This window comes from Bacillus rossius, chromosome 16, assembly GCF_032445375.1.
Source record: "Bacillus rossius redtenbacheri isolate Brsri chromosome 16, Brsri_v3, whole genome shotgun sequence".
In the NCBI taxonomy this organism is placed as follows: Eukaryota; Metazoa; Arthropoda; class Insecta; order Phasmatodea; family Bacillidae; genus Bacillus; species Bacillus rossius.
Window position 1 is genome coordinate 38,406,431 of NC_086343.1, and position 15,607 is coordinate 38,422,037.

The 15,607-nt window shown below is 34.5% G+C and overlaps 1 protein-coding gene across 1 annotated transcript in view; it reads left to right on the forward strand.

Annotated features, from left to right (window-relative positions):
• The first annotated feature begins 7,693 nt into the window (after nt 1–7,693).
• The window catches only part of LOC134540348 (uncharacterized), a 46,412-nt gene continuing 38,498 nt past the window's right edge, over nt 7,694–15,607 (forward strand). Inside the window, exons 1-4 of the mRNA XM_063383021.1 lie at nt 7,694–7,796; nt 12,574–12,715; nt 12,796–12,985; nt 13,844–13,986. Coding sequence (XP_063239091.1) covers nt 12,671–12,715; nt 12,796–12,985; nt 13,844–13,986 — 378 coding nt within the window. The 5' untranslated portion in view covers nt 7,694–7,796; nt 12,574–12,670. The remainder of the gene's footprint in view (nt 7,797–12,573; nt 12,716–12,795; nt 12,986–13,843; nt 13,987–15,607) is intronic.

Here is a 15,607-nt window from a genome sequence, read left to right on the forward strand (position 1 = left end):
ACAGAATAGAGGGAATTGTGCCTGCTTTATTGTGTGCTTGAGCGCTGGACTGGTGGTTGCTTGGTGTGATTTTAACCCAGCAGTACCCTTCAAATCTTTTACAGGAATTAAAGAAAAACACACGATTAACCAAATGATAATGATCATGGTAATATTGATTTTGATCATCTGGATAAAGGTGAGTTGGACTATGATAATGGCGATAGTGATGACGACACAAATATTTTAAACATGGCGATAGATGTAATGTAAGGAATATGCTGGCATCAGACGAAATTGACACGTCGTGGAATGATCCAAACATTTTGTCGACCGTTCAAGACTTGTACTTGGTTTGCACAATTCTGAAAATTTATCCGCCATCAAATAAACACGGGCTTTACTTCGTGAACTAATATGTGCCAGCTACATACATTAATAACCTGTATATCGTGCCTGCATCTGTTCAAATCTGTCATTTAGAACAATGTGGCTTGGCTATAATTGTAAGCGTTTGGAGCAATGTTTGAAAATATTTTGTCATAATAAATTATAAACAAAAAATTAACTGTAAAAATAAATGAAAGTGTTAGTGGTTTTGACTTAGTACAAATAAAAACAGTTTATGTTTGACTCACGTATTATAACAGTCGCTATAAGCTATAAAGAAGAGGCTAGATGTTAGGGTCCCCAGTTCGCTTGTAGTTTAGTTGTGATAGTTTGTATTTGTATGTTTCCAATGTCGAATTAGATTAAAGGTGTGCCAACGTCAGTGGGAACCAGAGGGCAGCGATGTCAAGGAAGGCCTCAGAGATCCCGAAGGAACATGTCACGACCATGCTTGAGGATACATTAATGTAAGCAATACTGTCTGCAGAGGAAACCTCGATTGATGCCGTTTTTTGTTAGCGAAGGAGACAATGACTTCAGTACCACTAGCATCAACCAATAAAGGTGCATTGACGACTTCCCAGCATCGGTATCATCACTGTGAAAATATGTTCTCGAACATCAGTAATTCTCTTCGACACGAGAAGAGAGTATGAGCTGAGATTATTTCTCACAAAAACATTTGACTGTAAAAAAGTCGCAAGAAATTTATAGATAACATATACGGAAAAGACATCTCATGAAATGCAAAGTTCCTGCTGGAAGACAGAATGTAGTTATGGTTTAAATAATAATAACAATTGGTACAACAGCATGTGGTTCAGGCCTGAAAGTTTCGTTGCAATTATTGTGATATGTCGTTACCATTTTTCTATGATGCACGACAACACGAGAGGAGTCAATGTTATAAGAATACTTCTCATATGAGGTTACGCTGTGATAAGTGCCATGTTTGTTTTATCCGTTTTGAGAGTTTGGGACAACATGCAAAAATCTACAAAGGGCAAATCCGTGTGTCTACTGCGGAACTACCTAGAGACATTTAAATTTCTCAGTTGAGTTTGGAGACTCGTATGCATACAAACACACACTCAGATGTTTATCAACCAACTTCAATGATGCCTGGATGAGAATGGATGATAATGGATTTTACATAGCTAAGTCTACATTTGGTGGAACGATCAAAGACTAATATTATTTGAACTCATTTAGATATTCAAAATATAATTGTTCTTTCGTTAATGATATCAAGCAGAACATAATCAATCAGTTACAGATGAAGTAGCAACGCATGAATCTTTAAAATTTAACCTATGGTTGGACTGCGTTCCTTCGAGGACTATGAATTATGCTCTTTACGTTGTAAGAATTATTTTTTCTTTATATAATTTACTAATTATATCTTTAAACATTTTACAACATTTTTTTCCCCTTTTCTAAGTGTAACCTCTATATTTTTTTTTCATGTCTACTTAATGAACTTTTTATTTGGATGCTTTATCTTTGATTTTCAAGTTTAACCCTGCAGGACTCAGGTGCCAAGGTTTTACGCCAAGACTCAGGTGGGGTCTGAGAGACCCCAAAAACATTTTTGTATATATATTTTATGAAATGACATAATTTAAAACCGACCATTAATATTTGTTATCTGACGTTCGGTAATCACTTTTATAGCAAAATATTAAGATTTAATGTGAATACACAGAATTTAACATAAATCAATACAAAACACTATTTTTATGAATGAAAATCATATCATTTCACAATACTTTGACAAAAAATATTCAAAACGAAAAGCAAGCTGTATTAAATAAAATAAATTAATAAACATTATTGTAGACTGTCATTTCTGATATTTAAATCTCTGGATTCAGTTGCTGTCCTCTGTAGTTTCAGGTGCACAATTCCTGCAAAATGGAACAATGTGGTCAGTACAAATGTGACTTTTGCAGTGCACACACTGCACGTTTGTCTTCCTGTCTTTTGACCGTGGACACACAGTGCACCGTGAGCGTCTAGATAGTTTTGTAGGAGGCTGAGTATCCTTATCATCATGTTTTACAGGTTTTAATTTTGCCTGCAGCTCTCTTCTAAGACAAGGGACTTGGTGTCTTTCGGTACTGCATTTCTTGACGAGTTCAAGTCCTAGTGTTTTCAAATAAGTTCTCCTGTTCATCTCGCTCTTTGAATTGCTCTGAAAAATGATTTGGGAATTTATTCCAGCAACATTCATTAGAGCAAAAAATACTGTCAGTGGCCACCGCCTGCTGTTGCGAGACACATCATATAGAGATGATAGTTGATCTACCATGTCTACTCCTCCCTTTGTGAGATTGTAGTCAGTTATTATTTCTGGTTTTTTTTTTCTGGCCAGTGCTCTCATCAATTTTTGCATCGTGATGCATTGTAGATAATAAAATTACAACTTTTCCTTTCTTAGGAACATGAGATACTAAGGTGACATCTTTGCAGAAACCAAAAAGACTCGAACCAATGGGTTTTCCTTTCGTTTCTGAAAATTCAGGAGGTATTTCCCTCTTGTTCTTGCGTATCGTTCCTAGGAGTGTAAGTTTATGATCCTGCAGCAAACTTATTGCTAGAGGATAGCTAGTAAACCAATTGTCTGTTGTTACATTTCGTCCTGACCCGGAAATTGGGGCTACCATTCTAATAACAACATCATGAGGTGAGTTACTCAACTTGTATGGGCCTTCTGGTTGATTTCCCACATAAATTTCTAGGTTATTTGTGTAATACATCCTTGCATCTACAAGGGCATATATTTTGATGCCATATTTAGACGGTTTACTTGGAATGTATTGTCTAAAACTAGCACGTCCCCTGAATGCTTCCAGTTTTTCGTCGATTGTCACATAAGCACCAAGCGAGTAATTATTTATGCAGTTTTTTACAAACGCTTCAAAGAAGTCTCTAATAGCTGCAATCTTATCAGTTTTTGCCCTTTCTTCACGTGTACCTGCATCATCGAACCGAAGGCACTGTAGGAGAAACTTGAATCGAAAGAGTGACATCGTAAGTCTGAAAATCTCTATGCCAGTGCCATCTTCCGCCCACAAATCCCTTAGATTTTGCCTTCCAGATTTGAAAACTCCAGCTAAATAGAGTAAACCCATGACGGCTAGTAATTCTGTTATCTCAGTTTCCCTTACCCGCTGCTTATCAGAATACGAAGCACTTACTTTTCGTATACGCTCGTTAGTGTTTTCAACAATGTTCTCCAACATGTCCGATGTGAAAAACAAAAATAGTGCATCCATTACTGTCAAAGCATTTCGAGCTGATCCACGCACTCCTGGTAATTTGCTTACTATATTATGGCTCCTAGTACGGCATGTAGCTGATGATGCATTCTGTCTCCATTTTGTTATCTTATCTCGTCCTACGTAATACTTATTATTAGCATTACCTGAATCCACTTCTGAGCTCTCATCTGACGTGTCAGCGTCCTCTTCTGTTCCAGTCTCATGTTCACTTTCACTTACATTGTCTTCTTCTTGATCCTCATCTTCAGGAAATGCCGCATTATCTTGTCCTCCAGGGCTACCTGATGATCCGTCTTCTGCTTCCAATTCCTCTTCCACTTCACGCAGGAGTTTATGTAATCGCTCCTGTTCAGCTTTCCATGGGCATGTCATCTAAAGATAAAAAATATCACAATAAAATTTGACACACATAAAAAAAGTCTTACATTTTACAGAATTACATGGCTGTTGCAGGGTAAATTTGTTTATTTACTTACCTTGTTGACATGAGAAAATACCGTGAGAACTCAGGTGGGGTCTGTAGGACCCCAGGCGACTTTCGTAGGTCCTCACAGGCAAACGACTAAACGGAAACTGTCAATCGTGGTGGCAGCATTATCTACCCTCCCAATCTTGAAGGTACCTGGAGCCACAAGGCAGACGCGCGCGCAACATAGTGGTAGCTTCAGAAAACATTTAGCCTGGGGTCTGCCAGACCCCACCTGAGTCCTGCACGGTTAATTTATAGCCAATAAAAGTCTCATTTCTAATATGTGATTTTTATATTTGTAAATTTATTTTAATCACTTAATAAGCTCAGCAGAATACTCTTAAAAGCAACCAGATTTTATTTAGGTATAGTTTTGAAACTGTGTGAAAGTGGACTTTAATTTGTAATCCTTACTAATATTATAAATGCGAAAGTAACTCTGTCTGTCTGTTTGTTTGTTTGTTTGTTATCTTTTCCCGGCTGAACGGCTGAACGGATCGTAATGAAATTTGGCAAGGAGATAGATTATATCCTGGGGATGGACATAGGCTATCTTTTGTCTAAAAAATAAATTTTAAACGGGTTAAAAAATATATATCTGTCATATATATACAAACTGTTATTGTCATTCCTCTATGTCTGCCGAGCAATAGCTTTCAAGCCATTACGTTACGTTTTGCTATTGTAAGGAATTTAGTAGAGAGTGAGAAAAATTAAAGCTCTGCATCGTAGTACCTCAATACACCAGTAGATGTCACTGTTTATTTTTTTAAATCGTTTTATAGTTTGCACTTCCTAACTAATATTATAAAAGCGAGTGTTTGTTTGCTACGCCAAGAAATTTTGCATTGAGATAAGTTATGGGCTGGAGAGTGACATAGGCTCATTTTTATGTACGGTTCCAGTCGAATTAGTCAATTCCTCTAAAAATACGTATTTTTATATTGTACACTTTGTTTGGTTGATCGCAAGGTAAATTTATATATATATATATATGTTTTTTTTTATTTAACTTCTCCTATATATAATTTCTCCCTACCTAGGGCACTCATAATTCTTTTAAATTTCACGTTTATCTTTTCAATGTCATTCGAGTGGTACAATATTTTTTTTTTATCAAATTGGTCATTATTTATACTTTGTTTCATTTTGGAAACATACTTTTTTTAGGTATTATGACAAATAAAAAAAATATTTTCACTAACATTCTTAGTTTTTTATAGTGTGGATAGTTTCAAGTTTAATTTATGTAGGTACATTAATTCTTAAACTTATAAATTTCTTCGAAATTTATTCATAGGTTGGTAGGGCCAACTATTTTTTTCTATTTGTCAATATTGTAATTTTTTACAGTACCTACTTATTTGCAAGAAGTTTGGTTTAGTGTTTATAATTTATCTGCTGAGCGTCAAGAGTCTTAGGGCTGCTGAGACCGAAGACGAGAAATATTTGTCAATTATGTAATATATTGTTGAAAAATTTGAAGTTAACTATTTCTGGTAGGTTGATTTTTTTATTAATTAGAATAGTTACGTTAGTGCTTCTTTCTTTATTTCAAATTAAACATTATGTTTGGTTGAGCGTAATATAATTTTATTTATGCATGTTTTAATTTCATTTAATTTCTTATATATATATATTCTTACCTACCGACTTCTACTAAATTTCAGGCGGATGTTAACATTGTCATTCACGTTGTATAAATTTTTTTTGTCAAATTAGTTGTTATTTACACTTTTTGTTTCATTTTGGACTATTTTTTTTTTTTACTTAATTCAAAGATTTGTGGTGTGTACAGGGAGTAATATCTCTATTAATTTCTATACTCCTTTGGATAAGCGGAATATGGCCACCACAGTTTTACATATAAACAAATCCTACAAATGTTTTAAACATTATGACAAATAAAAAATAGTTTCACAAACATCCTTAGTTTTTTTTGGTGTGTATAGTTTGAAGTTTAATATTGTGTCTGTACGTAAATTCTTAAACATAGTGTTAAGGGAGGGGGGAATGCAAAACCCCAAAATTACGAAAAATTTGAAAAATTTCTTAAATTTTAGTGTAATTTTTTACTATTTGGAGTGTTTTCCGAGCCATTCGGGGTCCTCAAACTACCCTCCCCCACAAGGAGTCAAAGACCCAATAATTAAAAAATTTCTCAAAATTTCGAAAACCTATTCTCTTTCGATTTGGAGTGTTTACGAGCCATTCGGGGTCCTTAACATCAGCCCCCCCCCCTCCCTCAGGGGTCAAAGCCCCAAAATTTAGAAAATTTCAAAAATCACTCTCTTTCGATTTTTGTGTTTCCCTGCAGTTCAGGGTCCTCAAAATCACCTCTTCCCCTCTGGGGACAAAGCCCCAAAATCTCGAAAATTTTAGGAATTTCAAATATAATTTCTTTCGAGATGTAGTGTTTCAAACCATTCGAGGTACTGACCCCCCCCCCCCCCCCAATCCTTTCTCAAAAGTGAAAGCCGCAAAATTTCGAAAAATTGGATGAAATTGTATTAACTTTAAGTCATTACGAACTTAAGTGTCCGGGGGATGGTGGAACTTTTACCCAAAGACGTCTTCTCCATCAAATTTGAAGTGGGGGGGGGGGAGGAGGGGGAATGCAAAACCCCAAAATTTCGAAAAATTTCTTAAATTTAAGAATACTCTTTTACTATTTGGAGTGTTTCCGAGCCATTCTGGGTCCTCAAACTACCCTCCCCCCACAAGGAGTCAAAGACCCAATAATTAAAAAATCTCCAAAAATTTCAAAAATCTATTTTCATTCGATTTGGAGTGTTTACAAGCCATTCTAGGTCCTCAACATTACCCCCCCCCCCCCACATAGGTCAAAACCCCAAAATTTAAAAAAAAAATCATTCTCTTTCGATTGTTATTGTTTCCCAGCCATTCAGGGTTCTCAAAATCACCCCTCCCCATCTGGGGACAAAGCCCCAAAATTTCGAAAATTTCAGGAATTTCAAATATTTCTTTCGAGATAGAGTGTTCCAAACCATTCGAGGTCCTAAACATCCCCCCCCCTTTTTCCATAAAAGTGAAAGCCCCAAAATTTCGAAATATAAGAATATATATAATTGGATGTTGGCATGTATGACGTCGATAAACACTTACACCGTTTGACCGATCGCTATGAAAGTTGGCACATCGAAGTGTTTTTATCATGGAGAAGGTTTTTATGCTATCCATTTTTTTGTAACTCACCGCTAGATGGCACTGTAGCGCATCAACTTCAAAACCTTTCAACCGATGGCCATGGGTAAACAGAAAATCATAGGTCACAGATACACAAACAGTAATTATGTGTCATTTCTCTATGTCCACCACACTGGACATATCGCTATCCATTTTGCTGTAACTCGCCGACAATATATCACCCGGTGTTCAGCCCGGGCAAAGCCGGGTACTGCAGCAAGTTAATTGTATGGTAAATTTTTAAGAGTGGTGTTCATTGTCCATTGCGTACCAGGAAGAAGTTAGAATATCTGAGAACGTAATTTTGGAAACTCTTATTAGTGTTTAAACCTCTATGCAGACCTATTGTGTATCGACGAATTCCAGTTTTTTAAGACATTATTTCGAACCAAAAGGATTGAGTTCCATACTATACTATAAGTAATGTTTACAGGAAATTTTAATGTACTGTTCTAATACAATTGTGGGTGAGTGTAGTCAGACATTCGGTTTTTCGATTGGTTTGCAATTAGAATAATTTTTTGATGATTTCAGAGTTTCTTATTTACTTTAGATTCACGTTTTCAATGATTTATCATGCCCAGAGATATTCCTGGAAAATGAATGACTCATGTTTTGTTTTACCTCTGCTGATTGTGTTATTATTACTATTTTGATTTAACTTTGCTTTCTGAGAGTTTATTTGATTCAGTTAATATTTTCTTCAAGACATTACTATCAAAAATTTTAACCTTCAGTAGTTGCCGTCAATATAGTTGTATTTTATAAATAAACTAATAAAACAGATAACCAATTAGAAAAATAAAATGTCGCGTTCAAATGTAGTAATTTTTAAACTATTGTGTCAATTTGTGTTCGATTGCAATCTTTTCTTAATTCTTTATTTGCTGTAAACATCGTTTTTATCAGGTATTATATTGTAGATCAAACCACAGATTTCATAATAATCAAAATAATTCATTTTGTTTTCCAATTTTTATTTGGTATTATCAAATACTAGTAGATAAATCTTCAACTTACCGAATAAGTCACTGCAAACTATTACCTTAGAAACACTACATAAAGACAGAAATTATATACCTTTTTCATATTTATAATCCCATAAATAATAATTTACAATTGATTTTCAGCTTTTGGTTATATAAGAGGGACACTATAACATGCAAGCATACCTTTTATCTGAGATAGGGTATTCCGTTGAGTATAATAAAACCAGATAAAATTTGTAATATTTCATATATTTTTATATTGGGGCTCAAATAATTATAATTTGTTTGAAATCATAAGCGTGAGAATGAATAAACAGATTCATACTTTATTTACATTAATAAAGATGCAGCATAAAACTTTGTTTTATAATCTATCGCACAATGTAAACGAATCTGTTAAACACATCAAAATAATCTGTCGGTGAAAGAAAGACTACATATGTCAGAAAGGGATCTGGTTGTACATTGTCTTAAGTAAACCTATTGGAGCTAAAAATTAATCATTTTAATTCAATGGAAGATTTAATGTCTATTAGATCTGTAACTTTAACAAGTGTTCCTGTAATATTTTTAATATATGGTTATCTTTAAAAGATTTGTGCAATGGGAGTGCATGACTTGATGTAAGTTTTTGGACAAACGCCATTGCTAAGAACTTTTTCTGTTGAAGAAAAACTAATAAATAAAATAAATAAATAAAAATACTCAAAAAAAGACAAAAAACACACAAAACTAAGCAAACAATTGCTGTTGTCAACAAGGATATGAACACCACAAAATATTCCGAAACAGGAATATGGTCAGCAAACAAAGAAAAACAAAGAAAAATGTACTAAGAGAACGAAAAAATCCCCACAAATGATGACAACACAAAAATATTGAAACCCAAAATAATTCAGCACAACAGTTGAAGCGAGACAAAAAACATGACAAAACGAAAAGACAAACAAAAACAATAGTTTTACCTAAACAGAAACAAGCGACGTTTCGGGAACTGCTATCTGCTCCCGTCCTCAGGCAGAGACGCACATGGTACGGAAACACAGGTGCGACTGAGAAGGGGCTGGAAAATGAGGGTATTTATCAGAGAAAGGGCTGAGCAAGATGTAGCCCTTTCTCTGATAAATACCCTCATTTTCCAGCCCCTTCTCAGTCGCACCTGTGTTTCCGTACCATGTGCGTCTCTGCCTGAGGACGGGAGCAGATAGCAGTTCCCGAAACGTCGCTTGTTTCTGTTTAGGTAAAACTATTGTTTTTGTTTGTCTTTTCGTTTTGTCATGTTTTTTGTCTCGCTTCAACTGTTGTGCTGAATTATTTTGGGTTTCAATATTTTTTGTGTTGTCATCATTTGTGGGGATTTTTTCGTTCTCTTAGTACATTTTTCTTTGTTTTTCTTTGTTTGCTGACCATATTCCTGTTTCGGAATATTTTGTGGTGTTCATATCCTTGTTGACAACAGCAATTGTTTGCTTAGTTTTGTGTGTTTTTTGTCTTTTTTTGAGTATTTTTATTTATTTATTTTATTTATTAGTTTTTCTTCAACAGAAAAAGTTCTTAGCAATGGCGTATGTCCAAAAACATCAAGTCATTTTTAATATATGTTATATATACTATATTTTAATTGTGAAAAATGAGTTTTAATATTTTTTGAAGCTGGCACATATCACTGGCAATATTAAACTGAAATTTTAAATTGAAAGTGAACAAAATTTAATATTTTTAGGCTAAAATAAATTTTTCCACCGTCAAAGAATCGAATTGAGGACAGGTATCGATCGAAACAATATATTTTATAATTGTTAAATATTTGTAGATTTTTAGAATTTGTTCCCGAATGACTATGTTCATAAGTACAGATTTTTAATACGGCGCCTAATATGGCTGACCACATGGTGTATTCTACCATGGCTGACGATCTAGGTGGTGACCTCGCTCGGTGCAATATACTGAGGTAACTCATCATCCCGAGTTCATGAGTCGGTATTTATGGGTTTAATGGATGGCAGGGGGTCGGGGTTGGATCAAATTAAAGGGGGGGGGGGAAGGATGAGATTTGAAAGGTAACAAATTTCCAGGAGATATGGTATTGTTGCAAGAAAATTTTTTTTTCGGGGATGTTAATGAGGGGTAATTTGATGAGGGCGGAGTGGGAAGGTGGGGGGAAGTAGCGATAAAATAATTTTTGGATTGGCTGTGGGGGATGTAAGAAGTGTTGTGGAAATAATGTAATATCCATGTAGGTAAAGGGAGGTTGGCTATAGTTAGTAGGGGGAAGGAGTGGAGATAATAAAATAATTTCCGTGTAGTAATTTAGGCATAGTCCGATTAAGGGTAGGGAAAAAATTGCAAGAATAAGAATATTATTTGGGTAGGGGGTTGGTTAAAGGGGAGGGGGAAATGTTGCAAAAATTATATATTTTTTTTTCGTGGGTAGGTGAGGTAGATGTTGGCATGGGCTGGGGGAGGGGATGCTAGTTCATATATGCACTGGGAAGGGGATGTGGTTCAGCCTAATAGCTGCTACGTTGAGGCAATTATTATATATTTTTGGTCCTTGCCGAATTTGAACCAAGGACTCAGAATAAATGTGTTTTTTTAAAATAAAATTTTATTCGAATTGTATTATAATAATGTTTTATGAGTTTTAAAAAGTATTCTGATAATAATGTCGGATTTTTATTATTGCGGCTGTGATATAATTGAAACTGGTGAAATACAATATGACACAATGATATAGAAATAAAAATGGCCGAATCAAATATGGTGGAATATTATTGAAAACAAAATGGTGGATGTGACGTTATAATGCAAAATGTTGGATGTGTCATCATTCAAGATGGTGGCCGGGGTCAAGGTGAAGGTCATTGACAAAATCCTCCAGTCGTTAGAGCGGTTTTTCGAGTAGTAGCTTTTTAAAACACATTGGGGAATTTTCGAGTGTCTATGATCTTCGGGGATTAAAAAGAGATTTTTTCGATGGGTTATTTAAGCATCTTAAAAATATTTTCGATTGTCTACGATTTTAGGGTACTGAAATGGGAATTTTTCCCACGAAAAGGGTTTTTTCCCCCCTTGAAAAGGAAAATTATTTAATGATTTTTGGGATATTTTTGATGAAATACTTTTCCTAGAAACTGGAAATTTTGATTAATTTCGGCAAATTTTAGGTACATTCAGGCAATTTTGAGTCCCTTTTCTGTCATTTTTGAAGGTCAAGGTCATCATAGATAGGGGTCATGATGTCATAATCTAACATGATGTCCAAAATCTTCAATTCTTACCCTGAAGCCGGTCCCAGGAAGAACTAATATACTAGTACGATGTACATTTCGTAAGAATATGTTAGACCAAAAATATTCTGAAAATAAATCATAAATCTTCAAAACCAAGCTCTGCAGCCAACAAAAGGCAGATAACCTCTGATTGGCCAGACAACTCAGCTAATCAGAAGAACAGAGGCTATTGATTGGCCAGCAGCCTCAACCACTAAGAGAGGCCCAGCTCCGATTGGCCAAACCAAACAACCAACCAAAAGAATGGCACACAGCTTCAGCTTATCAGGAAATACTCCCCTCACAGACGAAAGTATTTAAAGGCAGATGTTTCCATGTTATAATCTCGCACACACTAAATGTCCCAGATGCAGTATGATGAATTGGCAAGAACCTCAGTATGCAACATCTACCCTTATGATAGCGACTGCAAAGTCAACCGAAACGTTGGTGAAACCTTTGCATTCGACGCGGTTAGAACCCTGAAACCAAGTAACGGCAGAAAATGTCCGCGAAAGCCTATGAGCCTTAGTAATTAATTAATAATTAGTCAAACACATTTTAACACATATATTTTATAAAACATGTTTTAAATTACCAATTTTATTATGTTTATAAGGCATGTTGTGCATTTAGACATGTTTTGTTATTTTTTTACGTTTCTCTCAGTAGAGTACGACTTAAAATGAACACATTGTATTACTTATTCATTCTGCGTTAATATATAACCACGCCCCGTTAAATATTGTGATTACAGGATAAATGACAAAGTGCTATCAAACACTTCTTGATATTCAGGTCCTTTAAGCACACTTTTCTGACTCAGGGAAAAATATTGTTAAGCATCACATCAATGATAATTTAATTTTTTCAAAATTATACATTTAATTTAAGGCTTGAAACTTAAATGATTGGATTATAGCTGATATCCTCTTATATGTTGTTATTTAACACTAATAATATGTTTTTGATTAATTTTGTAGATCTATTGCTGATATAAGCAGAAACAAGTACTTTTACGAATTTTACGTACGAACAGAAAACAGAGCAGCGCCTTATTTTATTGGAGTGATTGTTGGAATGATTCTTTTCAAGTTTAGAGATTCTAAATTCAAGATAAGGAAGGTAAGTCACAACCTACATATTACATCGTGACATACCTTGTAGTATCAGTGTATTTGTGAAGTTAATGATCCTCATTTCAGGGGCCAACACTTCTGTGCTTCGTAGTAGCAATCGGAGTTAATGTAGCAAGCATCATGGCTTCCTACCCATTCTACCTACCAGGCTCTACACACACATATATCCAGGCTGGACTGTATGCATCTCTCAACCGAGTGTTCGTTGGAGCTTCACTTGGTAGTATGATTCTGCTTGCAAGTTTTGGCACCCCAGGTAATATATTTAATTGATTTCACAATTATAGAGGCACAACTTTATTTTTTGTACATCAAAAGCTAACAAAAGCAAAAATAGGTTTAACGTTTTGTAAGGCTGAATTATTTATATCAAAATGGAGGAGTATCAAAAAACTTTATAAGTTTTAAAAACACATTTGTTTTTTATATAAATGTTTCAAGAGAGTTCATTTTAAGCCCTAAGCTTATTCATACTTAGTCAAAAACACGTTGGTTTTACCACACAATTTACACACAAGTCTCTATAAGGTGACGAATCTGCCTTGTCAAATCCATTAAAACTTAAATGACCAAATAATATTAAACTAAAGGATCAGTCAATGTTCCTCGTATGATGGTTTTCAAAGTATTCCCTAGCAGTTTGAAATAAATGTTTTTTTTTTTTTTTTGTTTTATAGGGACACATTGTATAAAATTCTATCACCCAAAAAATCTGTTGAGTCAAAATTGCAGCCAGTAAGATTTGAATTCCATTTGTAAGTAATATCCGTGCCCCCTCCTTTTATTATCAAATATTCTTATTGGCAAAATTGTTTTAGTTCCAATCGGACCTCCCGGCACTTTAGAGTTCTAAACGTAATATAATCCAACACACCAATTTTCTTGTTGTCAAACACTTCTCCAACCACTCAAAGAGGTTAATAGTGAAGACAAACTGAGGTGAAACTTCTGCTACAATATATAATAAGTTATTTTCTTTAACACGAATCAACAAAGGAATCTACGCAACAATAATTAAAAACTCATTTTATAAGCATTTTCTCCCCCCAAAAAAGCGTAATGCATATTCCATGGACTCGTAAGTGGGTGAGAAGTGACAGCCTTGTTTCCGCAGGATTCCTGATGGACATATTCGAGTGGAAGCCGTTCCGAGTTCTAGGCAAGTTGGTGTATAACGTTTACCTCGTCCACACGATAGGGCAGTTCTACAACAAGGGCTCCCTAAGAACTCCCCTGCAGACAGGAGTGTTTCCCTGCGTGAGTATGGCAATATTTACATACGAAAGTGCAGTTCTACAACAAGGTCTTAATAAGGATGCCCCTGTAGGGAGAGGTTTACACATGGTTGTGTGTGACAATATGTACGGGCTTTAGGACAGTTCTACAGCAAGGTTTCTATTAAGACTTCCCTGCAGACAGGATTGTATACCTGCGTTGGAATAATTATAGGTATTTAAGAACTGTTGGGCAGTTCAACAGCAAAATCTCTGTACAGAGCAAGAATTACACTCATGAATAAATCTTCAGTCTAGCTACACTTTCATATAATGCTCTGTTAGAAAGTGCTTTTAATGATTAAGGTTAATAACTATTTATTAATGACAATTATTTAACATATTATTTACTGTCTGTCATCAAGATTTTAAGGAACAAAGAATGTGCAAATTCTAAAAGGAAATCTTTTGATTATTGACAGAGATTTTTGGTATAGAATCATCTCAGTAATTACATTTAGACATTTCGAGATATCAAAGAAAACCAATTGTACTGGCTGTATTTGGTTTTTCTGAATGCAAGTTAATTGTGCCATATCTTTTGACATTTCGTTATCAGTTAGTAAAATAAAATTACATGAAATCGTTTTACTGACGTCATAACTTCTGTGAAAATTTTACGATTTTTTGCTATGAAATAAATGTACGTACTAAAGCCACACTTAATGGTTTATTTTCTCTGAACACGAGGTATCATTATTTGTATATCCGTTTTATATTCTCAACATTCAGTCTTTATAATTTCATAAAGTGGGCTACTGAATTTATTATTTTAACAGTGAAGCTTGTATTTAAGCCTAGTGGCGAATACCTCAATATCTCTACAATGACTTAAAATAACGTGGCATGGAATTTTTTACTTCAAAAGATATAATTTTATATGACAATATAATATAATTTCACAGTAAAATAAGATGAAGTGAATAATATATGTGGTAGAAAAGAATATATCATTTAAAAGAAAAATATATAATGATGTAGAACTTGATCTAACAATTATAACCGTTGGAACAAAATCTGGATAAAAATACGCTTCTTTTTCGATAGATCAACTAAAACAAAATAAAAGAAAAGAGAGAAACGTTGGTTTTTAATACCTACGCTTATATTTAAAAACAAGTATTGGAAACACATCGTCATTTGAGAGTGAATGAATAGTTTTAAAAAATTACAATTATTCATGTTATTAATTTATCGTTTATCAAGTAAGTTTAGCTACCAAATTTTAACCAAACAGTGAAATAAATTAGGATATACAAGTTAAACTCTTTGTTAGTACCAAGGGGGAAGTTTTCCAAACTTGTGATACACACGCATTGGTCTATTAGAAAATAAAACTGTTAGGAAACTGTAACATCATATAAAGTAAAACAATGATGCAGTTAACATAGATTTTAAGCCAGTAATAATATCATGTGTCAAATTATCCACCAAAAACAAGGTCACTTCTTGGAGAGCTTGTAATATATTATGTTGTGATAAAAACACTCAGCTACCGAAAGAATTGATTGGTATAAGTATATAAAAGTATTTCCTGTAGTAAGGTTCACGGCGAAGTTGCTGAGGTGTCGTCCGCCATGTTGGATTATGACGTCAGGATGGCC